General features: G+C 37.9%; 1 protein-coding gene and 1 non-coding gene across 2 annotated transcripts in view; both read left to right on the top strand.

Moving 5' to 3' along the window:
- Positions 1–25,891, top strand: part of MAP3K21 (mitogen-activated protein kinase kinase kinase 21) — a 77,229-nt gene that overhangs the window by 24,878 nt on the left and 26,460 nt on the right. Inside the window, 3 exon segments of the mRNA XM_049788092.1 lie at positions 6,600–6,748; positions 7,960–8,135; positions 21,369–21,609. Of these exon segments, the coding sequence (XP_049644049.1) occupies positions 6,600–6,748; positions 7,960–8,135; positions 21,369–21,609 (566 nt within the window).
- On the top strand, positions 521–627 carry LOC126031543 (U6 spliceosomal RNA). The gene has a single exon (XR_007503378.1). It is a non-coding gene; the product is annotated as a U6 spliceosomal RNA (small nuclear RNA).

Raw genomic sequence — 25,891 nt, 5'->3', positions numbered from 1 at the left:
GGTCGGCTGCTGGCAAGGCAAACACCGCTGTGCAATCTCTCCGGCCCCTATGATATGGTTTCTTTTTGACTGTTTTTATTTTATTTTATTTTATTTTATTTTAAACTTATTGTTATTTTGTTCATACACAGTGGTGCTCAGGTATTATTTTGAGGGGTTATCCCCCAAAAGTGCTGGGGGTGTGGCATGGGGTATTGAAGATCAAAACTGAACCTTCTAGGGAAGGTAAATCATGTACAAACCATGGAGCTATCTCTCATGCCTCCGTTTTAATTCTATTTTATTTCATTTTAAATAATTGATTGCTTAAGAGTGGCACCAAGATCAAATCTAGGACATCATACATTCAAGGCAAGTCCTTGTGCTATATTCCTGATCCTATCTATTTTATTTTATTTATTGGTTTTTAAATTTTTATTGTTATTTTAATTATTACTTTTTTCTTTTAATTTTATTTATTAGCTTCTGCCGGACGTGGTCAGGTGTTACTCCTGGCTCTGTGCTCAGAAATCACTCCTGGGTGCTCGCTTCGGCAGCACATATACTAAAATTGGAACGATACAGAGAAGATTAGCATGGCCCCTGCGCAAGGATGACACACAAATTCGTGAAGCGTTCCATATTTTTTGACTGCAGCGCGGGCCCTTTAATAAAGCTAAGACATGCCTTTGGGCAAAAAAAAAAAAAAAAAAAAAAAAAAGAAAGAAAGAAAGAAAAGAAAAGAAAAAAAAAGAAAAGAAAAAGAAAAGATATCACTCCTGGCAGGCTTGGGGGAACCATATGGGATGCTGGTGATTGAATCCTGGTCAGGTGCATGCAAGGCAAACACCCTACCCACTGTGTTATTGCCTATTGCTCCAGCCCCTTTATTTTTATTTATTTATTTATTTATTTATTTATTTATTTATTTATTTATTTATTTATTTATTTATTTATTTATTTATTGTGTTTTTTGGGTCACACCCGGCAGTGCTCAGGAGTTATTCCTGGCTCCAGGCTCAGAAACTGCTCCTGGCAGGGACGGGATTCAAACCGATGACCTCCTGCATGAAGGGCAAATGCCTTACCTCCATATGCTATCTCCGCCCCCCCCCCCTTAGTTTATTTTAATTGGCATTCTATTTTTTAAAGTTTATGCTATAAAATACATATAGCATTATTTTTTTTTAATATATTGAGAACATTGTGAAAATTACTACAAGGAATGGCAAGGAACATTTTGTTTTTCTGCTTATTATTTGAGAGACTCTTAGTTTTTTTTCCCCCTGGGTTATTCTGAATAATGTTATTTATGAACAAATTTTTGTTATGACATTTGTTTGCTGTTCTCTTGAGTATATGTCTTGATGTAAAATTGCTGAGTCATATGGTATTATAGAATTAATCATTTGAAGAACTTCAGTTTTTCCCCCAATGCAATTGTAGTTTTTATTCCTACTAACAGTTGCACTGGGTCTTAATTTCTCCACATTCTCACTAGTACTTATATGACATTTTGATTCTTCTTGCCATCTTAGTTGTTGTGAAGTGGGCCTCACTGTAAAATTTCAGGCTTTTTTTGTTTACACTTACTTATTTATTTTATTTGTGGTTGGGGCCACACCTGGCAGTGCATAGGGCTTACTCTTGGCTCTGGGTTCAGAGATCACTTCTGGCAGTGCTCAGGGTTCTATATGCCGTGCTAGGGTTCAAACCTGGGTCAAATGTGTGCAATGCAAGTCTCCTTCCTGCTGTGCTATTATTCTGGTTCTGTTTATGTATTTTTTTTTTAAAGTAAGAGAAATCTAGGGCTTAGAAAAGAAAGGTTATTTGCTAAAACCCTTATCTGCTAATGGGTAGAATCCAGATATCTGACTTCCAAGTTCATGATCAACAGAAAATATTTCCCTCTTTAATCATTGGATAAATCAGTCGTCTAAAGTAGATATTTTCTCAGATTTGTACATCAAGTTAGTGGCAGAGTTCTTGTTCCTTTGAGTTCCAGAAAATCTCTTTAAATCCTTTGTATTCAAAGTATATTATGCAATTATTCTACTTATGACTTTTAAAAGACTTGTTAATCTGTGTCAGGAGCATCAAAAGTTCCACAGTATCTTAGGTTCATTGTGAAAAAACACAAATAAAACAGAAATAAAACCCCACAAAAACTCCTCCCTTACTAAATGAATTAAAGTGAGTCTTCATTTGCATCCATTCATCATCTCTCAAAATCAATTTATTTTTAGTTTTTATTTTAATGAACTTCATGATCTGAAGATATGATTATGTTATATATCTATGCTGTAGAAAATACTTTAATAATACTCAAATAGAAAATAAGTTCATTCCAGAAATATTGCTTTACAGTGTAGTCCCATGTATTTATACTAGCAGCATGTGGACTCTTCATTCACTCTCCCTTCCTTTCTCACTAATTCTTACATTATAAATTCACTTCCATATTTCTATTTAATTTGACAGTATCTCTTTTGCTTATAACCAACTTCACAAAGCAAAAGGTAGAATATTTAAAAAATATGCTGAGCTTTGTAAAATTAGTAAAGAAGAGACTTGAAGCCTAGCCTGAGATCCTACCACATCCCTTAGTCATAAGGAAACTTGTTCTTATGAAAGGGTCTATTTGAAACAACATGTAGTTTCAAAGAACATGAAAATAAATAGGGATTGAAGGCATAATGCAACAGGTAGGGTGCTTGCCTTAAATGTAGCAGACCAGGGTTTGATCCTTAAGGAACTCCAGGACTAATTCCTGAGTGCAGAGCCAGAAGTAAGCCATGAGAATCACCATTATGGCCTCATAACAAAAACAAAATGATTTTCACTTTAGAAATATTTCTGTTAAACTTTTTTTTTTTTTTTTTTTTTTTAAATTTTTGGGCCACACCTGGCGTTGCTCAGGGGTTACTCCTGGCTGTCTGCTCAGAAATAGCTCCTAGCAGGCACAGGGGACCATATGGGACACCCGGATTCGAACCACCTTTGGTCCTGGATCGGCTGCTTGCAAGGCAAACGCCGCTGTGCTATCTCTCCGGGACTGACATCTTCTAATTCTAAGTAAAAAAAAAAAATCACAGAGTAACCTTAGTGTATTCTCTGTCTCTGTCTCTCTCTGTCTCTCTGTCTCTCTCTTGGTTGTTGAGTTTTGGACCACATGGGGGTAGGGCTCAGGATTTGAACCAGGGTCTGCCCTGTGTTGTCCGTGTGCATGACAAATGCTTTAAGGTTGTGCTATTGCTCCGGCCCCATTTTTATTCATACAATTTGAGTGTATCTTCTACTTAAGAAAAGATAAAGGAAAAATGAAGACATAACTCATTATACACAGAGTAAATGCATTTTGTGTACAAGTCTTATTCTGTATTTCTTTGCATTACCTTGAATTGGGGAAACAGTGTGGTTTGGATGTTTAAAGACATTTAGTCTTCCAATTCTAATTTAAAAAAATCTAAATTAAATCTAAATTAAATTAAATCTAATTTAAAAAGAGTACTCTTTCTGTATCCTCTCTTGCCTCTCTCTCTTTTTCTTTCTCTCACTCTCTTTTTTTCTGTTGAGTTTTGGACCACATGGGTTGTAGGACTCAGGGTCTGGCTTTGTACTTTGAACCATATGTGGTGCCTGGGATCTAATCTTGGTCTGATGCATAGAAGGCAAGTAGCCTACCCAGTACCATCACTTTAGCCTCTATTTTTTCCATTCTTGAGTGTCTTATTACATTTGCATTTGAAGACCTGAAGCAGCAGGCAACCTGTATTACATCCACTGATACTGAAGAGTGTGGATAATAGAGGCTTATAGTTTAAAAACAATAACAAAACAAACCCAACAACTCTTAGGCTCTACCTGCTGGAGTGTATGGTTTAAGGAAAGCTGGGGCTGAATTTCCCTCTCCTCTCCCTTCTAGCATAGACAGGAGTGACCCTTGAGTTCTGGATTCTTGCTGGTGTGGCTCCTAAACTGAAAACAGATAAATAAAAAAACTAAAGTTCTCATTTCACTTCAATGTTTATTTTTATAAATGAAGATGTTATATCCACCAGCAGGAGAATATTTGCATTAACTAAGTTTCTCCATTACTGTTAACAAACATGGCAGAAACTTTGGTAACAACACATCTAAAGTAACAAGAAATGGTTGGAAACATAAACAATTAAAATGATTTTAAAAATATTTAAACATTTAAAAAATTTTAAAAATGTACAAAATAAATATTTTAAATAACTTTTATTTGTTTTTGGCTTTTGGGCCACACCCAGTGGCTCTCAGGGGCTACTCCTGGCTCTGTACTCAGGAATTACATCCAACAGGCTCTGGGGACCATATGAGATGCCTGGGATTGAACCCAGGTCAGTCCTGGGACTGCCTCATGCAAGGCAAATGCCCTATCCACTGTGCTGTTACTCTGGCCCTGGATTTTTAAATATTTTTTAATTGAATTACTGATATACACAGTTATAAACTTGTTTGTAATTGAATTTCAGTTGAATTTAGTTTCAAGATTTATTCCGTTACCACACATTTCATACCACTAGTGTCCCCAGTTGCCCTGCTCCCCTCTCCTCTTGCCTTTCACCTACCTCTGTTTTGCAGTACTGTGCTGAAGGGGTATCATGCATATTACTTTAAATATTTTTAGCATCCATTTCTTGCCCAGAGTGATCATTCCCAGCTAAAAATAAAGATATTTTAAAAGATAAAAGTATAAGGTGCTGAAGTGATAGCACAGCGGTAAGGCATTTGCCTTGCACATGGGCAGCACAGGACAAACCCCAGTTCGAATGCCGGCATCCCATATAGTCTCCCGAGCCTGCCAGGAGCGACTTCTGAGTGCAGAGCCAGGAGTAAACACTGAGCAATGCCAGGTGTGGCCCAAAAACCAAAAAGAAAAAAAAAAGATAAAAGTATAAAATATTTTTTTTTTTTTTTTTTGGTTTTTGGGTCACACCCGGCAGTGCTCAGGGGTTACTCCTGGCTCTATGCTCAGAAATCGCTCCTGGCAGGCACGGGGGACCATATGGGACGCCGGGATTTGAACCACGGACCTTCTGCATGAAAGGCAAACACCTTACCTCCATGCTATCTCTCCGGCCCCTAAAAGTATAAAATATTTTAAGAATATTTTTAGTGGTTTATTAAGATCAGATATGTAAACATATCTAACCATTGTTCATTAGATCTAGAGATATTTATTTCATATAAAAAGGTATGACTAGAAAGCTAAACAATTAAAAGATTAATTAGGGACCTAATATCAGGCACTTCTTGAACTTGAGTGATCCAGCTTCAATACTAGGCTCTGTATGTTACTGTGTGATCTTTAAGTCAGAAGCAGGAGTAAAAGTAAAAAACTGCTGGGTGTGGCCCAAAACAAAACAATAACGATAGAATTGGTTCTTTGAGTGCTGTGAGCTGAAGTTCATGCTTTGCATGCAGAAGACCTGTTGTAAATCACAGGAGCACCTCCAGGTGTGGTCCAAAAACTCCCCCCCAAATTCATTAATGTGTGAAGTGCTTTCAGTGAACCTAAGAATTCAATTCTCAGTACCTACCCACCTCATCACCAGCAAGTGTGGTCCTGATCACTGCAATCAAGTATAAAGCCTGCAGTAAACCACCACATTGAAGGAAGGGAAAGAAGTGAAATCTTCTCTTAGTCTTGGAGTACGTACCATGAATTGTCTCAAGTTTAGACTATAGTTTTAACAGTTTCTAAGAGGTTTTAACTAGGTGTTGAAAATGAGATGGAGACCAGGAAATAGTATAGAGATTGGGGCACCTACTTTGCATGATTATGACCCATGTGTGATTTCCAGAACCACAAGTCTCCACATCACTGTTGGTTCTCAGTCCTGAAGGCATCTGATTACCAGCTGGTGTGAACCTCGAGGTTTTTGAGACTGGAGCATTACATCTCTGGCAGGACACACTCAGATTCATGCATTGAAATGCTAGGCTGTTCAGTAAGAATTGCCTGTTGGGGTTCCTAGACAGGCCTAAGCAATTGCTTGTGAGTCACCCCCCACAAAAAAAGAAAAATGAGATGGAGAAAAATTAAAACAACTGCATTTTCTTTAGAGTGCATAGATGGTTTTTAAAAAGGATAGAACTAAAGGCAGCAACAATGAAATAAAGAGGCCTAAATTTTAACGATCTAAACTTAAAATGGGCCTGTTATACTGGCAGGCTGGGGGAAAGGTAGGGAGTGTTTGGGATCACTTGGGGACTGTTGGTGGAGGGCGGTTGACAGTGATGGTGGAATTGACCCTGATTCATTGTATGTCTGAAACCCATCTATGAAGGGCTTTGAAAATCACAATGGTTTTAATAAAGTTAAATTAAAAAAAATGTGATGATTGTAGGTTTTCTAAGTATTTTAAGTATTTGTTGTTAATAGGATTTCCTCTACTTTTAGTAGTTTTAATTTCTACAAAGAGTGCATAAATGTTTGCCAGCCTTTATCTCTCTATCATTTTTTTTTTTTTTGGAAAGAGAATGTTCTAATTAGGTGCAGGAAATGGCTCTTGTACATATATCCCACCAATTGTGTCATAAAGAAAAGCCATACTTTCACTTAACTTCATGGAAACTTTGCTTTCTAGCTATGGAGTGCTGCTGTGGGAACTGCTGACTGGGGAAGTCCCCTATAGAGGCATCGATGGCCTTGCTGTGGCTTATGGGGTAGCTGTCAATAAACTCACGTTGCCTATTCCATCCACCTGTCCGGAGCCTTTTGCCAAGCTTATGAAAGGTATTTGTGCACATTTATTTATTTATTTATTTATTTATTTATTTATTTATTTATTTATTTATTTATTTAGTGGTTTTTGGGTCACACCCAGCAGTGCTCAGGGGTTATTCCTGGCTCCAGGCTCAGAAATTGCTCCTGGCAGGCACGGGGGACCATATGGGATTCCGGGATTCGAACCAATGACCTCCTGCATGAAAGGCAAACGCCTTACCTCCATGCTATCTCTCCAGCCCGCACTTTTATTTTTGTGTTTGTGAGAGCATGGGAACTTTACTGTTAGTACATTTGTTTTTTCCAACAAAAGAGCAATTTCTGGGGCCAGAGTGATAGCATAGCAGGTAGGGCATTTGCCAGGCATATGGACAATGTGGATTCTATCCTCGACATCTAAAATGGTCCCTCCAAACTTGCCAGGTGTAATTTCTGAGTGCAGAGCCAGGAGTAAACCCTGAGCTTTGCCAGGGGTGGCCCAAAATAAAACAAAAAAAAAAATGAGTAATTTCTCTGATTCCAAATACCTTTAAGCACTTACACTGTTATAAGAATGAGAATAGTTCTTTTTGGCTTAAGATGTTGGATAAAGATTTTATAAACTTACTTCATGTAACCATCTGTTTTTATGAGTTAGTTAAGTACAAAATTCAAGTTAGAGGTAATAAAGCTGTCATCAAGTACAATAGTTAAGTTCAAAGGCAATGTTGAGTTGGCTCCAGATCTGCTATTTCGAATTCATCTTAATAATCAAAAAAGTTTTAAAATCTTAATTGCCATGGTTTTGCTATGATCTTATCTATATAATCCTTAATTTTAAAATAGGGCTAATTATTTTTTGTGCTGCTAGTTACCTCCTTCATTAATAGATGATTTCTTAGAATTTTCTTTTGATGATAATATTTTAGGAACTGTGTTATCCTGGGGTTAAGTTTACAGAACCTCCTCAGTTAATCATCTGGCCCAACACAGTTAAGTTCTCTGAAGCACAAAGTTTATGCTTAGACATAGAAAGCATGTATTCACATATTAATATCATGTAATAAAAGAAATAAAACAAGAATAGTAATTGTATATATTGCTGGCATAACACATGGTATAAAATGTAAATTGAAAATAATTTTTATTAGATACTCCAAATCTTCTGCAGACATTTCAACATAATCTCAGGGCCACAGCAATGCTAAAACTGAGACTGATAGGATTCTTGTTTATTTTAGAATGCTGGCAACAGGACCCTCATATTCGTCCATCATTTTCCTTGATTCTTGAACAATTAACTGCTATAGAAGGGGATGTTATGTCTGAAATGCCTCAAGAATCTTTTCATTCCATGCAAGATGACTGGAAATTAGAAATTCAACAAATGTTTGATGAGCTGAGAACAAAGGAAAAGGTGAGAAAGATGTTTAACAATATAATATAATTTTATAAACTTAGGGGAAAATATGATTCAAGCACCACAGTTAACATTATTCTTAAATATATTCAGTCATCAATTTTGATAAAAGCAGAACAGAATTATACCTAAAATCGATAAAAAGTAAACAATCGGGGTGGCGAGGTGGCGCTAGAGGTAAGGTGTCTGCCTTGCAAGTGCTAGCCAAGGAAGGATCGCAGTTCTATCACCCCCCCCCCTGCGTTCTATATGGTCCCTCCAAGCCAGGGGCAATTTCTGAGCGCTTAGCTAGGAATAACCCCTGAGCATCAAACGGGTGTGGCCAGAAAAACAAAAAAACAAAAAGTAAACAATCCATGGGGCTGGAGAGATAGCATGGAGGTAAAGCGTTTGCCTTTTGTGCAGAAGGTCAGTGGTTTGAATCACGGCATCCCATATGGTCCCCTGAGCCTGCCAGGAGCGACTTCTGAGCTTAGAGCCAGGAGTAATTCCTGAACATGGCCGGGTGTGACCCAAACACCAAAAAAAAAAAAAAAAAAAAAAAAAGTAAACAATCTACTAGGGATTTTCATATATTCAAAATGAGGAGGGGCCAGAAAACCAAAGCATGTGTGTTGTGTGTATAAGGCTCCAAATTTGACCCCTTAAATTGCATGGCTCTCAAACACCATCAGGCATAACCAAGCAGAACTTTGATGGCCCCTGAGTACCTACTGGATGCGGCTCTGGTGACCCATAGTAGTGTTGGTTTGACTAGCACCACATTGGTTTTCTTTTTTTTTTTTTTTGGTTTTTGGGCCACACCCGTTTGACGCTCAGGGGTTACTCCTGGCTATGCGCTCAGAAATCGCCCCTGGCTTGGGGGGACCATATGGGACACCGGGGGATCGAACCGCGGTCCATCCTGCGCTAGCGCTTGCAAGGCAGACACCTTACCTCTAGCGCCACCTTCCCGGCCCCGCACCACATTGTTGATCCTTGCACTGAATAATTAGACATACACCACAGAGTCAAATATTATTGTGAGTAACCTCTGGGCTCTTTGTCCACTGCTTTGTAAGCACCCACCATAGAAATAAAAATTAGAGGAAGGAATGCCACACAAAAGACATCTTTTTTATACACTAAAGTGTTTTAGAAATTGTCAATATTTTATAATTTCAATTTTGTCAAACTTGAGGATTTTAAAATCAAATACTAGACTCATATCATTTTATACTTAAATACTTCAATGAGTAACTGGTAAGACTATAAAAACGTTCTTTTCGGGCCTGGAGAGATAGCACAGCGGTGTTTGCCTTGCAAGCAGCCGATCCAGGACTAAAGGTGGTTGGTTCGAATCCCGGTGTCCCATATGGTCCCCCGTGCCTGCCAGGAGCTATTTCTGAGCAGACAGCCAGGAGTAACCCCTGAGCAACGCCGGGTGTGGCCCAAAAACAAACAAAAACCAAAACCTAAAAAACGTTCTTTTCATTATTTCTAATAGTATTAGTGATTCTTTTGATATCATATATAATATTCCCTATTCAAAAAAATCACAGTTTGCCTTAAGGAAGTCCTGAAATTTTTAACATGTCCTTAAATCCTCTTCTTTTGTTTTGACCTTCTCCCCTTTTAATCTAAACTATTGCTTTGCTGGAGAAATGGGGAAAGGCGCACATTTTGAATCTTTTTTGTATTAATTTTTTTGAATAGATTTTGAACTTTGTAATTTGATAAAAGAGATCTGGTTGCTTTATACATTTTACGAAAGCAAAAACACTATGTTACACATACTAATGCTATAGTTACGATGCCACATACAAAGTAAAATAGAAGAAAAGCATCAAATTATGAACTGAGTTCAATTGACCATCTCTTTTTACTGGTGGCAAACGACTATTAGTTAGCCACACCTGATGGTACATATAAGAAATATCTATTATATCTATTAGTAATTATGATAAGGTACAATATCTAACTTTATTTTAAAAATATTTATGTGGTTTCTTTTGGGGTGGACACATCCAGCAGTAATGAGGGATTTTTCCTGTATCTACACTCAGGGATATTGTTGGCAGATTTTGTGGAAAATATCAAGCTCAGGTCAGGTACATGCAAGGGCAAGTGCCAGACCCACTGTATTATTGCTTCAGCAATAATATTTGAATCCTTAATAGCATTTATAAAACAACATGATGTCCTATAAAGTACTTCTCAGAGCCTCATATATTAGTTATTCTAAGCCGTAATATAATTTATTTTAAATAGGTAATGATGTTTGCTAGTTTAGCTGAAGGGTCTGTTTGCTTATTCCACTGTGTGACTTTCAAACATGGGCGCCCATCGTGGAGAGTAGTTTTCCCATGTTAATATTACCTTGCCTCAAGTTGTTCGATTTGTATTTCATTTCTGCACCTTTACATTGGCCATAAAGTGGAAGATTTATAGCTGATATAAGTGAAAAGAAAACTGAAAGAGAAAGTATAAAAGTCATGCCTTGAAACATATGCATGGACATATATTATACTTTTCCTGATACCAAGACTTAAGTTCAAGTTCTACCCTTGAGTAGTTGCTGAATTGAGAATTAGTGTTAAAGATATTCCCCTGGGAGGAGCGGAAAAGAAAAGATATTCCCCTAAGTCCAAATGTGTTCTCTCTCTGTCTCTGTCTGCCTCTGTCTCTCTGTCTCTGTCTCTGTCTCTGTCTGTCTCTCTGTCTCTGTTTGCCTCTGTTTCTTTGTCTCTGTCTCTCTGTCTCTGTCTCTCTCTCTGTTTCTCTCTCTCTCATTCTATGTGTGGGACATACCTGGTGATGCTCAGGGCTATGCCTAGGTCTGGCCTCAGGGATCTCTCCTGATGGTGTTTGGGGACCATAGATTCTGAGATTTTGCTGAGGATTAAACCAGGCTTAGCTGTATGCAAAGCAAAAAACTTTACCCCTGTCATATCTCTGACCCCAGTTCTCTTTTGTTAATATTTTGCTTGTTTCCCACACCTACTGGTACTCAGGAGACCATAGGTGCTCAGGATTGAATCTGGGGCTCAAGCTCACAAAGCACTCGCTCTAGTTCTTGGAGAGATCTCCCTGACCACAGATTGTTTTCTTAAGAAAAGAAATTAAGGACCTTGAAGTGTCGCACTGGTCTTGCATATATGAGGCTCTAGGTTAATTCCCAATATTAGCAAAAAGAAATTAAGAACATGTCTCTGAGGGAATTTTGTATTTCAATGTTCTCTTGTATCCAGAAACAAAGAAGATCATTTAAGATGTTTATTGGGATCTTCTGTGTGACAAGGACTGTCAGTGGTAATTCATTCCTTAACTCCTGCTCTTTTCACTTCTCACTTTTCACAAAACTGCAACAGCATGCGACCTGGTGGCTCTGTATCTGTCTGTTTATTTATCCCATCACTATTGGCATTAAGTGTCCTAAAATGTAGATCTGAGCATCCTTGTTCTGCAGCCAATTACTTTTCCTTACTAACTTCTATTATCATTATATATTTAACCTTACTTTTTGTCCCCAACAATATTTAGTTCTTTTTCCCCCTCTTGACTTTGCCCCCCTGTATGTAATTTTCCTATAAGATTGTCCCCTTTTAGTGTTTTATTTCCCTCATATTTCCCTCTATTGCACAAGATATTTGTCATAAAATACTATCATTTTCTTATATTTGGTTGACAGCAGAACATATTTTTGTTTTTGTTTTTGGGCCACACCCTGTGACGCTCAGGGATTACTTCTGCCTATGCGTTCAAAAATCGCTCCTGGCTTGGGGGACCCTATGGGATGTCAGGGTTAGAACCAAGGTCCGTCCTGAGTCAGCCGTGTGCAAATGCCCTACTGCTGCCCTATCACTCCGGCCCCAGATCCTATTATATTATGTATTTATTTAAGCCTTCTTGGTCTACCTTTTTTCCTAGATTACAAGTCTTGACCTATATTATTTATTTATTTATTTATTTATTTATTTATTTATTTATTTATTTATTTTTTGGTTTTTGGGCCACACCCGGCATTGCTCAGGGGTTACTCCTGGCTATCTGCTCAGAAATAGCTCCTGGCAGGCATGGGGGACCATATGGGGCACCGGGATTCGAACCAACCACCTTTGGTCCTGGATCGGCTGCTTGCAAGGCAAACGCCACTGTGCTATCTCTCCGGGCCCGACCTATATTTTTTTATACTTGGTTGTTTTTCTCCATAACTTGAAAAATATTAAATACATTACATAAACTTAGTTAAAAGTTTTTCATATATACCTGTTACCTTTTTCTAAAGAGGGCAGGCTACATCTGGCAGTGCTCAGGACTTGCTCTTGCCTGTGTCCAGGAATCATTCCTGGCAAAGCTTGGGATACCATATGTGGTGTGGGGATTAAAAAGGAATGGTATGTGCAAATTAAGTGCCTTGACCCATACTTTCTGGCACTCCTTTTATGTATTTTATTTCAAATTAAAAAAATAATTATGATTATTTTGCCATACCTGTTGCAAGTCAGCCCCTGAAGAGGTTGACTGATGGAGGGATGAAGGATGAGGTCTTTCCCCTTCAGCTTGAAGCACTCATCTGCCACCCTATCTAGCCGATGGTTCTGAGGTGAAACGGTGGGTAAACAGCTCGCAGTCAGGCTTGTGGAAATATTAGCTTTATTCGGTGGACAAGACTGAAGTCCAAAGCCTCAGCATCAGTTCCTGCCAAAAGCCCCCTGCCTTCCACAGACCCTTGTTTTTATCCCCCAGAATCAGGTACCACCCAATGGTGGGATCAGATACCACCCAATGGTGGAAGCAGAATCAGGTACTACCCTAGGGTGGGGGCAGAATGCCAGGTCACACCCTAGGGTAGGGCACAATCACCGATCAGGGTAGGGTCAGTAACATAATAATCCCCTAAAATGTTTACATATACAACAATACCTAGCAGTGTCCAAGGACTATTCTTAGCTCTGCACTCAGGGATGGGGCTTGGGGGATCATTTGGGGTTCCAGGGTTTGTATCCAGAATGGCTATGTGTAAATCAAGAGCCCTATCTGTTGTACTATCTCTCTAGACCTCCTGTTATATATTTTAATAGGTGAGAAATGTTCACAATTTTATCACTACTCTTACTATTTTAAGTGAAAATAGGAAAATAAAATTCAAATTAAAATGTATTAATATACATGGATCTTATGCTATAAACTCACCTGTTTATATATGTTTTTTTTTTTTTTTTTTTTTTTTGGTTTTTGGGCCACACCCGTTTGACGCTCAGGGGTTACTCCTGGCTATGTGCTCAGAAATTGCCATATGGGACGCCGGGGGGAACCGCGGTCCGTTCCTTGGCTAGCGCTTGTAAGGCAGACACCTTACCTCTAGCGCCACCTTCCCGGCCCCTTTTTTTATTGTGCTTTTCTTGTCATGCATTAAGCTGAGAGGCTTATCTGGGAGCACTGCCTGAGGGATCACTCCTCAGTTTGGAGACTCTCCCATGCTGGGTCTTTGTCATGTAAAACATATGCAATATCCCTTTGAGCTAACTCCCTGGTCTCCAGTTCTTTTTTCTTGAGGAACTCTTATACATGTGCACAAGGAAGTTGATCACTTAATCATTATTTGTAATAGTGAAAAAATAGAATCAACCCAATATTCATTGAAAGAGGAATTGTTACCCAAAATATTGCATGTTTGTGCAGTGAAGTTTTATGCTATAAAATTTAGTGAACTCTAATTACATGTTCCAACAGGAACAAAACTCAAACTTATTTTTGGGTAGAACAACCATATACCAGAAGTATATATTATATACCATTATTGCAAATTTGTAAACATAATAAACTGTGCTATTAACATATACAAGAAATCTAGAGAAGAATTGTGTGTGTGTGTGTGTGTGTGTGTGTGTGTGTGTGTGTGTGTGTGTGTGTGTGTGTGTGAGTGTGTGAGTATACCTGGCATTTGTGGAGCCTGTATTTTCTCCCTGGTGTGGCTGGTATAGCTCTAGTCGCCTTGCCTTCCAGGATTGTTAGGACCCCCTCCCAAAAAAAGAAAAAAGAAAAGTTGATAGGGAGATAGATAAGATTAGAATATGATGCTTAACTTTTGAATCAGAGACTGGCAAAAATGTATCATCTATTAAATATTGATGGTAAGTACATGCATATCCATCATTTTCTTAGAGTATTTAGAGTATTTTCGCAACTCAAAATTGTTAAATATGATATATAGAAAAATTACTTTAAGGGGCCGGAGAGATAGCCTGGAGGTAAGGCATTTGCCTTTCATGCAGAAGGTCCGTGGTTGGAATCGCGGCATCCCATTTGGTCCCCTGAGCCTGCTAGGAGCGATTTCTGAGCATAGAGCTAGGAGTAACCCCTGAGTGCTGCCAGGTGTGACCGAAAAAAAAAACAAAAAAAAAATTACTTTAAGCTGCTAACGTCTTTTTTCCTAACATCATTTTTTTTATGAGTTGAGACTTTGCCTGTCCTTTATATTTTTCACTTTAAAAATACTGAGGCAAGCAATGCTAATTAGTGCATGAAGTTCATATTTTAAGAAATAATACTTCTGTTTGACTCTGTTCAGATCATATCACAGTGATATGTGGCTATCCAGAGCTTGGTTGTAGACATCAGGTTTTAGAGAGCTGATAAAGTTAAAGGGCTGAAAATCTAAGCAAAAGAATAAGAATGGGCAGTGAAGGGGACCCAGGGGTAGGGAATTGTAGAGGTGATCATGCATGGTACAAGGACTTCACTTAGAAACTGGAAGTTTCAAGAAAACAAGGGGAGGAAACATGTTTCATATTATTTCAAAGTTCAGAAGTAAGACTCTGGGGAATACTCCAAGTAAGATTAAACCTGGATTTGTGAAGCAACTTTTCCTAACAGAGCTGTCTAACCATACTGCTTCTTCAGTCATCTGTTCTGCTTTCTTCCCTCAAGGAATCCAACCTAATGAAGCTTGGTTCTATAAAACCAGTACTAGACATCCTCACCCTCTTTAAACAAAAATATTAAATTGTTAGCAGTACGCTGAAATCTAGTGAAGTGATTAACACCAAACCAGACAATCCAGTTGCAATGGGAGCTCTATCATTTATTCTCTCTCTGCCTCTTAACCATCATTAAACTTCACAGTCTCTCTCAGAGTGCTGATTCCCTCAGGGTAGTGTAAAGCTTAAACCGAAAGTGCTCAGAGAAGTGCCTGTTACTTATAGCCAGGGATAAATCATGCTAAGTGTTAACCTTAGAACAAAGGGATAGTGGCTTTGATTGAAACTAGGGCAGGTCCTGGAAGTCACCACAGTTCCCTGGCCCAGCCAGGCATTTGGGAAACCATGCTGGAGTAGTTATGCTTAAAAAATGACTAGACTGGATTACTTTTTAAACCCTGCATTTCACTGAAGGATTCTTATCAGTAATATTATTGATGTGTTTCTTGGAAACTAAATACTTTTAGTTCAATGAGAAAAGATGTTGATTAAAAAAACTATTTCCCCAATTGGTTTAACAATTCTTAAAATGTTTAGTAGAAAAAAACTGAGAGATTTTGGGAGAGGATTTTTGAGCAAAAATAAAATTTGAAAGCACAGTTTAAAACATGAAAATTTAAAGGTATTGTTTTATGTTATTTTAAAATTGTTGATAGTTTTTAAATGAAATTGAATGACAGATGTATATTCAGTGAGTTAATACTATTGCATGTGCTATAAAATCTTTCAGGAATAGTTATTTGTTCTTCATCTTGAGGTTTGTAGTCATTGCTTTGTTATTCTTTGGATTGAGTCTTGAATTATCTTTTAGCAATGACCATTTCGATTTTTATATGATATTTGTTCAGTGTTCATTGAAAGATGGTATTTATAGTGTCATGTGAGCTTTTGATTTACATTGAGACACTTTTCAATATATTTTTCTGCTCAGAGGTTTCTAATTGCCTTTTTCTTTTTGATGCAGTAAAAGGTACAGCATATGTGCTCTATCTTGCTTTCTTGTTCTCTGCTAAGCTGGGAGGCATCAGACTTGGAATTAATGGTCAGTAACTTGGCTGTGCTCCCTGTTATTCAGTAAACTACAGCCTTCATAGATTACAGTTCCTCCCTAAATTCCTGCTTCTTATCTTTGTGTGTCTGTCTTGTGTGTTGGGTGCATGCACCTGTCTTGGAAGCACTATATGAAGGCATGTCTCTGTTAATGATTAACATCTAGTGCCAGGAATCTGGATTTGCCATTACTTGAATAGTCTGTGCCAAGCAATTAAGCAAATATTACTGCTTAGTAATTTTAGGGACCAAAATAGGTTTCTGTTTGTGCTCATTGATTTGAGTATTCAAAGTGGATTCTATTAATTCACTTTTCTCTCTCTCCTATTCTTTGGAATGTTTTAAATTTTATCCATTAGAAATAGTCTTTTAGCTAATATTATTTTCACCTTATTATTTTCTCTTATGAAGTCATAGGCAAGTGATTTATTTTTCTTATAAATATATTGCAAGAGACTGTTTAGCTTAGAACCTGGAATGAAAAATGAAAAGTATTTTTTTATTCATTTGCTTTAATAATAAAATACCCAATTAAATTTCCTGCCTTTATGTGTTCAGCAGTAACTAAATTAATATCAAATCAGTTTAGTTTGTTAAACGTTTTCATATCAATTTGATTTTATTTGTTAAAACAGCTTCTTTTTTTTTTCTTTTCTTTCTTTCTTTTTTTTTCTTTTTTTTTTTGGTTTTTGGGCCACACCCGGCGGTGCTCACCGGTTAGGTTACTCCTGGCTGTCTGCTCAGAAATAGCTTAGTTCCTGGCAGGCACGGGGGACCATATGGGACACCGAGATTCGAACCAACCACCTTTGGTCCTGGATTGGCTGTTTGCAAGGCAAACGGCACTGTGCAATCTCTCCGGGCTCTAAAACAGCTTCTTAACAAAAGGTCAGACAGTAATGAATTAGAAACTGGAAGTTGACTGGAAATATCCTATCATATACTTCAATTAAATCTTGACTTTGAATAAAGTTGTTAGAGAAAGCCACCAGTTAAATAATAAGATCGCACAATTATTTTTCAAAGTAAAAATTTACTTTATTTTTTTAAATTCAGGGTAACACTACCATAATACACAGGGCAATAAAACTGATTTAATGAAAATAAAAAAAATACCGAAACTACAACAGATAAAAGCCGTCATGAAAGTACATTCTAGTTGACTCTATATAATCAAGAACTGCACTTTTGTAAACTGTGGCTATAAAGTCCTGAACTAGAAGCATTTTTTTAAAGCTGCAGTAAGTTTTCTGACTGTGTATCATTTTATGACTGGAAAAAATCTCTTTCAATGGAAGATTTTTACAGTTCCTTTAATGGATGTGGGATGATTTTCAGTCACCTGAAGCTTTCCTGACAACTCCTTGCTCTCTTTTCTGCTACAACTGTAGTCATTTTCTGCTGAATTCTTGAAACCTTCTCCTACCATAGCCACCACTTTCACCACCAGTTTTATAATCACCATCTTAGGGACTGCCTGAGCTTCTTCCACCAAAACTGCTCCTTTTTAATTGGTCCAAAACTTGGTTGCAGTTGTCCATAATAAAAACTACTATTTAATAAATATATTTTCATGTAGTTATAGTTAATTTCCAAAATTATATTTCCCGCTGCCAAAATTTCTTCCTTTATTATAACCATCATATTCTCCACTGCTGTTTTAATATAAAATATAAGGTCTAAAGTCCTAGTGTTTGGTTGAGGCCTTTCTCAGCACAATGCATCTAGGTCCTTCAGCCAGTGGGTCTGAAGACTAATGAAGGAGAAATAATCAAAAGCAATCAGTTAAAATTTCATGAAAGACAGCTCAGTTTATTATACGATTCTATCTGCCCTGTGCATTTCCTCACATGGCTTCTATGCTCAGCTTATACCATGCAGCTTCCTCTCTGCTGCTTTTTCTCTGGTTCTCTGACTCTCTTCCCTTCCCCCCAGCCAGACCCTTTCCTTTATCCTCTAGAGATCATCCCCACCCACCAGGGTTCGGGGCAGTCCTGTAATTCAGGCATGATTAACATTTCAACAAAAAGCTTAGGTCCTTAGGGGAGGGATACCTTACACCCACCACTTCGACCTTATCCACAACCTTGGTTTTCATATCTTGGTCCTCCATTGCTGTTCCCTCTCTACTACCAAAACCAGGACCTCTGTCATTGTTGCCATAGTAACCTCCCTATCCATTATATCCACCATCACCTATTACATAACTCCCTCTGCTGCCACCACCTCCACACTTCATAGTCTTTTTTTTTTTGTTTTTTTTTGGTTTTTGGGCCACACCCGGTAACGCTCAGGGGTTACTCCTGGCTATGTGCTCAGAAGTTGCTCCTGGCTTGGGGGACCATATGGGACACCGGGGGATCGAACCGCGGTCCGTCCTAGGCTAGCGCAGGCAAGGCAGGCACCTTACCTTTAGCGCCACCGCCCGGCCCCACTTCATAGTCTTATTATTCATCAGTTTCTACCATAGCCAAAGTTAACTTCACCAAATTGCTTCCATGACCTAGAAACTTACCAGGGCAGTGATCAGTGTTTGCTCTTGGCTCTGAGCTCAGAGATCTCTCCTGGTAGGCTCAGGGGACCTTATGGGTCCTTGGGGAATTGAACCTGGGTTGGCCCTGTGCAAGTCAAATGTCCTACCTAATATACTATTCCTCCATCCCCAATGTTTTTGTTTCTAGAACTCATTATATTTTATATATTTATTTGTGGATACAATTGTCTTTCATGTATTTTCTTCCTTTTATTAATTGTATTGACCGAAAGCCTTCAGTTATTCCTTGAGCTCATTTGTTGATGGGATTTGTCATTTTTGTTAATGGCTTATTTTCTTTAATGAGCCTCCTTTTTATAATGTTTCTTTATGCATTAGTATTTTTGAAGTAGACCTATGCAAAGTATGACCTATTCAAATAATGAAGTCTTTGAATAAATAAACTTGTATCTCTCAAAGCTCATATCCCAAAACTTAATTTTTCTTTGTAACAAAGATTTCATGTTAGTATATTTTAAGATTCAATTTGTCTGGAACAGTGTAAGTAAAAGTTGCCCTGATTTTGGTATGAATGTTTGATTTAGTAGCAAGATGATACAGGATAGAAAGTAGTTCCGCACTAAGAGGAAGGTGTTTCTAGTATAGAATATCATGCTTTGCAGAAATAAGAATGGAGTTGTGATTTAAAAATCTCAGACAAAACCAGCATTACACTAAGTTTTACTATTACATTTTTTCTAGTAAGGTAAACCACTTTTTTTTCCAATTTATTGATTTTTTATGTCTCAAAAAATTGAATACCTCTAAAACAAAAATCAAGAGGAAATTGTAATTTAATCAATATGTAACAAAGATACTTTTATAGTGATTAATTAATTCATGAGAGCTTCTGGCAGAGCACTGGATATCATTTGAACCATGGATGGAACCTGGATCTCAAAGACTGCAGCCTTTGCGCTCTCCGTGGCCTATGTGATGTTTCCTAGACATTGGTAGGATCCTGAAAACTATTATTTAATAAATATATTTTCTTGTAGTTAATAGTTTTAGAGATATCTTATTTTATTTCTTTTTGTTTGTTTCTTTTGGGCCACACTCAGAGGTTTCTTCTGGTTCTGTGCTCAAAGCTCAGAAATTACTCTGGCAGGCTCAAGGGGACCAAATAATAAAGAATGCTGAGGATCGAATTTAGGTCGGCTACATGCAAGGCAAATGCCCTACCCATTGTATTATCTTTTCTGCCCTGAAAAGATGTCTTATTTTATTTCTAATGGGCCTTCAATTGACACATTAATTTAATTATTTGGGGGAGTATTTGGGCCACACCTGGCAGCACTCCTTGCTCTATGCTCAGAACTCTATGCTCTATGCTCAGTTACTCCTTGCTCTATGCTCAGAACTCACTCCTGGCTTGGGGGGCAATATGGGACACCAGGGATCAAACTCAGGTTCATCATGGGTCAGCCACGTCCAAGGCAAATGCCTTACCACTGTGCTACCACTCTGGCCCTAATATTTTTCTTAGTCTTTCCACCAGGAATTTTTTTCTCAAAGTCAATGATCATTTTAGTGTGTTTTTGTGCCTTACTCCTGTCTTGGTGCTCAGGGACTCACTTGAAGACCATGTTTTGCCTGTGATTGACTCCAGTGACTCCCCATGGAAAGCATGTGCATTGGCCCTTTGAATCATTTCCCTTGTCCTAGAAGAACATTTTTACATATCATAAGGAAATATCTAAATGAAAGAACATGCACTGTAGTTATTTATTTTGTTTTTATTTTATTCATTTAAAAATTAATTCACATAGTTGACATAGTTAATCATAATACATTTATTTCCAGATAAGTGAAAGCAAAGTTATTGAAAAAAAAAAATGGAAAGAATGGGCCAGAGAGATAGCATGGAGGTAAGGCGTTTGCCTTTCATGCAGAAGAACGGTGGTTCGAATTCCTGCTTCCCATATGGTCCCCCATGCCTGCCAGGTGTGAACCAAAAACCAAAAACCAACAAAAAAAATAGGGAGAAAAAATAAAAATGGAAAAGAGAAATAAAAGGAAAAAAAAAGTACAGTAGCAAGCTCATTTTTGAAAATTATTGTATCACCAATGAAGTCATTAATACAATGGCAGAAGGTTTAGTAAGCTCTTATTATATATCCAGTCTGTTAAATTGGGGTGTTTCTTTAGGGATGATAGCATCAAACAAATGAATTTGTCCAGAAATTCAGAGCTTCAAAAACTTCAAATTTTAGGGGCATATACTTTGCTTCAGGGCGTCCTGGAAGAAGACCTTGTTCGATCATGGCGACCACATTATGGAAATGGTTATAGTTACATGTAACTAAAATAATTAATTCTTTAATTACTTGGACTTATAGCTGTATTTAAACATCATCATTTACAGCTACCTCTCATTGTTCTTTATTAATGTAGATTTTATGTGTTCAGTGATTATAAAGGTTAGGGACTAGTCAAGGAAAAATAAATGTTAAAAATCACACTTAAACAACTTGTGATGTATCTTTTGAATACAAAACTCGAAGTAAAAAGGCCTGTACAAAAGATTTCAGTTTTAGTTTAAGTTGATGATGTGATGAGAACTTAGCCTTAGATTTGATGCTGTTGTCCACAGAGTTCTCTCCTATGGGAGCTAGATGAGTATAGAGGTGAGCTAAAAGTGAGAATTTTAGCTCTTTAGTTATGCCTACACAAATCTTATTTTAGGAGCTGCGATCCCGGGAAGAGGAACTGAGTCGAGCAGCCCTTCAACAGAAGTCCCAGGAAGAATTGCTAAAGCGGCGTGAGCAGCAACTTGCAGAACGTGAGATTGACGTTCTCGAGAGGGAGCTTAATATTATGATATTCCAGTTAAACCAGGAGAAGCCCAATGTAAAGAAGAGGAAGGGGAAATTTAAGAGAAGCCGTTTAAAGCTCAAAGATGGACATAGAATCAGTCTGCCTTCAGGTATGATTTTTTTAAATATAAATTTTATATTTTAATTATAGTGGCTTGCATATCGTTCACAGTAATATTCCAGGTACATATTTACATTGAATCAGGGGAATTCCCACCACTGAATTGTCCTCCCACAACCGCTCCCATCCTGCCTCCCATATCCTCCACTCTCCCCCCAGGCGCTGCTAGAATGCGTGGTCCCTTCTGTGTCTAGTTTATTACTTAGTGGTCTTATAACTGTTTGGCCTTGGTGCCTCCATTACTGCCCCCTCTAATTGGATGGCGGGACTAGAAAGTTCAAGTTATGTGGTTTTGTTTGAGGAAGAGAAAGGTAATATAATGGGGTAAAATATGACTACGTCGACTCTGAGCAGAGTTATTCTAGAGGCTCTCATCCTTGGTTTGAGGGATGAAGGGGAAAAGAAGAAGATGAAACACCACAACAGTTCAAAAAGAGGAATCAAATAAGATATCCAATGAGCACTGCAGCAATAAAAAATATGCACCACATAGTTGCCATGGTCTTGCGATAGGAAATATGACAAGGCGCAAAGAGGAAGAAGAGAAAAGAAGAAAGAAAAGTAAACATATAATTAAAAAATGGACAACTACTTCAATATCTACCCCAAAACAAAGAAATCGACAAAAACTAGATAAAATATAATAAAAAATAAATAAAAATTAAAATTAAAATTAAAAGAAAGGATTATTTAGTGTTTTTGTCTCCCCCACCGACCCCCTGCATAGGCACAGTAAATATTGGGGTCATCCTAAATGGGAATCCCCTTGGCCTAAGAGATACAGGGTTTCTCTACCCTTGGAATATATTGTCATGGGATTATCTATAGACTCCTTTCATGTTCATTTACTCTCCCTTTGGTGTTTTTGTGCCTTATCGAAGACTTTTGCTCTGAATTTTTTGTTTGTTTCTTTGTTTGCATTCACAACTGTGCTCAGTGCTTCCTTCTGGCTCCATGCTCAGGATTCACTCCTAGCAGAATTTTGGGGACCGGGATAAATCAAGCCCCGTGCAAGGCAAATGCCTTCCTTACTGATTTATTCTTTTTGAACTAAAACTTGAGTTTGTTAGTAGTTTGCATTGAACAATCATTACAAGACTTTATCAAAGTTCAGAGAACAAAACTTATGCTAATATTGTTAGTTTTATTGTTTCTTATCTGGAAAAATATCTGTAATGTCTAAACTGAGTTCCTTCAGAATATTGAAGTTGCGTTAAACTTTTCAGCAAAAAACATCAAGTGCTTCAATTATGTCATTTTTCATTTGAGGGTTTAAAATCTTTCAAGTATAAAAATGAGCCTGTAAACATAAAAAACTTATTATTTTCAACATATATATTTAATAATTAGTTTATTTAAGCACTGTGGTTACAAAATTGTTCATGATTGAGTTTCTTTTTTTTTTTTTTGTTTTTGTTTTTGGGTCACACCCGGCAGCACTCAGGGTTTACTCCTGGCTCTATGCTCAGAAATCGCCCCTGGCATGCACATGGGACCAAAGGTGGTTGGTTCGAATCCCGGTGTCCCATATGGTCCCCCGTGCCTGCCAGGAGCTATTTCTGAGCAGACAGCCAGGAGTAACCCCTGAGCACTGCCGGTGTGGCCGAAAAACAAACAAACAACAAACAAACAAACAAAAATAATGGTTAATAATTGATTTAAACAACATCAATTTTTGTTAGTATTAAGTTCTTATAATTTATCTTATCAAAATTATTAGTATAGGATACTTGGCCCTATATTGTTATGTATTGCAGGAGTCTTCAAGTGCTTGAAAATTGCAGATAGTTATGTGTGAAAAATATAGTATTGATTATTTGGTTTGATGAAATGTTAAAATAGGCTATAATTCATTACTTTACTTTGGGAGAAAAATAAGTACCGTACTTTTCCTGGTTCTTTTTTGATATTGGCATTTAACTGAAGTGAGATTTAAATGACTATTTTTCTATTTCAGACAAAATTTAAAATAGTCTATTTCATTCATACAAATGCTTCTACTTTCTAGTTTAGATGAGAGCAGAATTCAGAGGCTCTTGTTAATTTTTTCTCCAAATATTATCTATATTAGTATATTTGCTGTAACTATTAGTGTAGTGAATATATATATTTCATTGAGAAACTTTGAGGGAGACCAACCAATTTGAAATTGAAAAAAATGAATTAAAATTAAGTGATTTTAATGATTAATCTTAAGTAGCAGAATGGTTAAATATCATATATTTGAGGTTAAATATTTGATTGTGGGGCCGGGCGGTGGCGCTAAAGGTAAGGTGCCTGCCTTGCCTGCGCAAACCTTGCGGTTCGATCCCCCAGTGTCCCATATGGTCCCCCAAGCCAGGAGCAACTTCTGAGCACATAGCCAGGAGTAACCCCTGAGCGTTACCGGGTGTGGCCCAAAAAAACAAACAAACAACAAAAAATATATATATATATATTTGATTATTTTTCTGAGAAGAAATATTGATTGCATTTATTCAAAGTAGGCTGAAATAATAGACTATTTTGACTAGGTTGCTATTATTTCTGTATTTGGCTGGTCTTCTTTTGAGAATAGAGACATTTTAAACATTTACTTACTTTCTGAGACTTTTTTTTTTGTTTTTGTTTTGTTTTTGGGCCACACCCGGCGGTGCTCAGGGGTTAATCCTGGCTGTCTGCTCAGAAATAGCTCCTGGCAGGCACGGGGGACCATATGGGACACCGGGATTCGAACCAACCAGCTTAGGTCCTGGATCGGCTGCTTGCAAGGCAAATGCGCTGTGCTATCTCTCCGGACCCCACTTTCTGAGACTTAATAAAAAGATTCTAATTAAATCAGAATCAAAAGACATTAAATCTTTAACCCTAATCAAAACTGAAGAAGTGAAATTCAGCTTCTAGGAATTATCATTTCTTTTTTTTTTTGTTTGTTTGTTTGTTTTTTGGTCACACCCGGCGGTGCTCAGGGGTTACTCTTGGCTGTCTGCTCAGAAATAGCTCCTGGCAGGCACAGGGGACCATATGGGACTCCGGGATTCGAACCAACCACCTTAGGTTCTGGATCGGCTGCTTGCAAGGCAAGCACCGCTGTGCTATCTCTCCGGGCCCTTTTTGTTTGTTTTTGTTTTTGTTTTTGGGCCACACCCGGCATTGCTCAGGGGTTACTCCTGGCTGTCTGCTCAGAAATAGCTCCTGGCAGGCACAGGGGACCATATGGTACACCGGGATTTGAACCAACCACCTTAGGTCCTGGATCGGCTGCTTGCAAGGCAACTCCGCTGTGCTATCTCTCCGGGCCCAGGAATTATCATTTCTACCCTAAGACAATACCACATTATCACCTTTATGCTACTGCTATGGAAGCCTTTTTGCATTAGAACCTCAACTCATCTTTTCCAATATGTGTGTACATGTGTAGTACATATAATTTATTTGAACAACATTCTAAGGTAGGACACATATCTAAATATTAGGAAAATAAAAACTGATTATTAAAAAATTTACTGTATTAGGGGCTGGAGAGATAGCACAGTGGAAAGGCATTTGCCTTGCATGTGGCCAACCAAGGATGGATGGTGGTTCGAATCATGGCATCCCATAAGGTCCCCCATGCCTACCAGAAGTGATTTCTGAGCACAGAGCCAGGAATAACCCCTGAGCGCCACCGGGTGTGACCCAAAAATAAAAAAAAAAATTTTTTTTACTTTATTAAAGTGAAAGCAAATTTTTAAATGTAAATTCAAAGATGCTGGCTGATTTCAGAAATATTTGGTATAAAATTCTTTAAGTTGACCAATTTTGGTGTTGATTGATAATGAGCTATTAAGGAGGAAACATTTGATATCTGATAGATTGACTGGTAGTGATCTTATAAGCATAAGATTCCTACTTGGAATATTTTTGTAAGATCCACAGTTATGTGGAAATAGCTTAAAGAATTTCTCAGAAACACATTTGTAACTCTTTTTTTTTTTTTTTTTTTTTTTTGTGGTTTTTGGGTCACACCCGGCAGTGCTCAGGGGTTATTCCTGGCTCCAGGCTCAGAAATTGCTCCTGGCAGGCACGGGGGACCATATGGGATGCCGGGATTCGAACCGATGACCTCCTGCATGAAAGGCAAACGCCTTACCTCCATGCTATCTCTCCGGCCCCACATTTGTAACTCTTAAAAGAAACTCAGTTGACCTATGAACAGTGCAGTATTTCAGAGTACTAAGATCCCCTCTTCTCCCTATACAGCCAGATATCCAAGTTTTTTTTTTGGGGGGGGGGACTCACCCAGTGACACT

The sequence above is a fragment of the Suncus etruscus genome, chromosome 15 (genome assembly GCF_024139225.1).
Source record: "Suncus etruscus isolate mSunEtr1 chromosome 15, mSunEtr1.pri.cur, whole genome shotgun sequence".
Taxonomy (NCBI): Eukaryota; Metazoa; Chordata; class Mammalia; order Eulipotyphla; family Soricidae; genus Suncus; species Suncus etruscus.
Note: the sequence above shows the minus strand (reverse complement) of the source record. Positions and strands in the feature narration are given on the sequence as shown.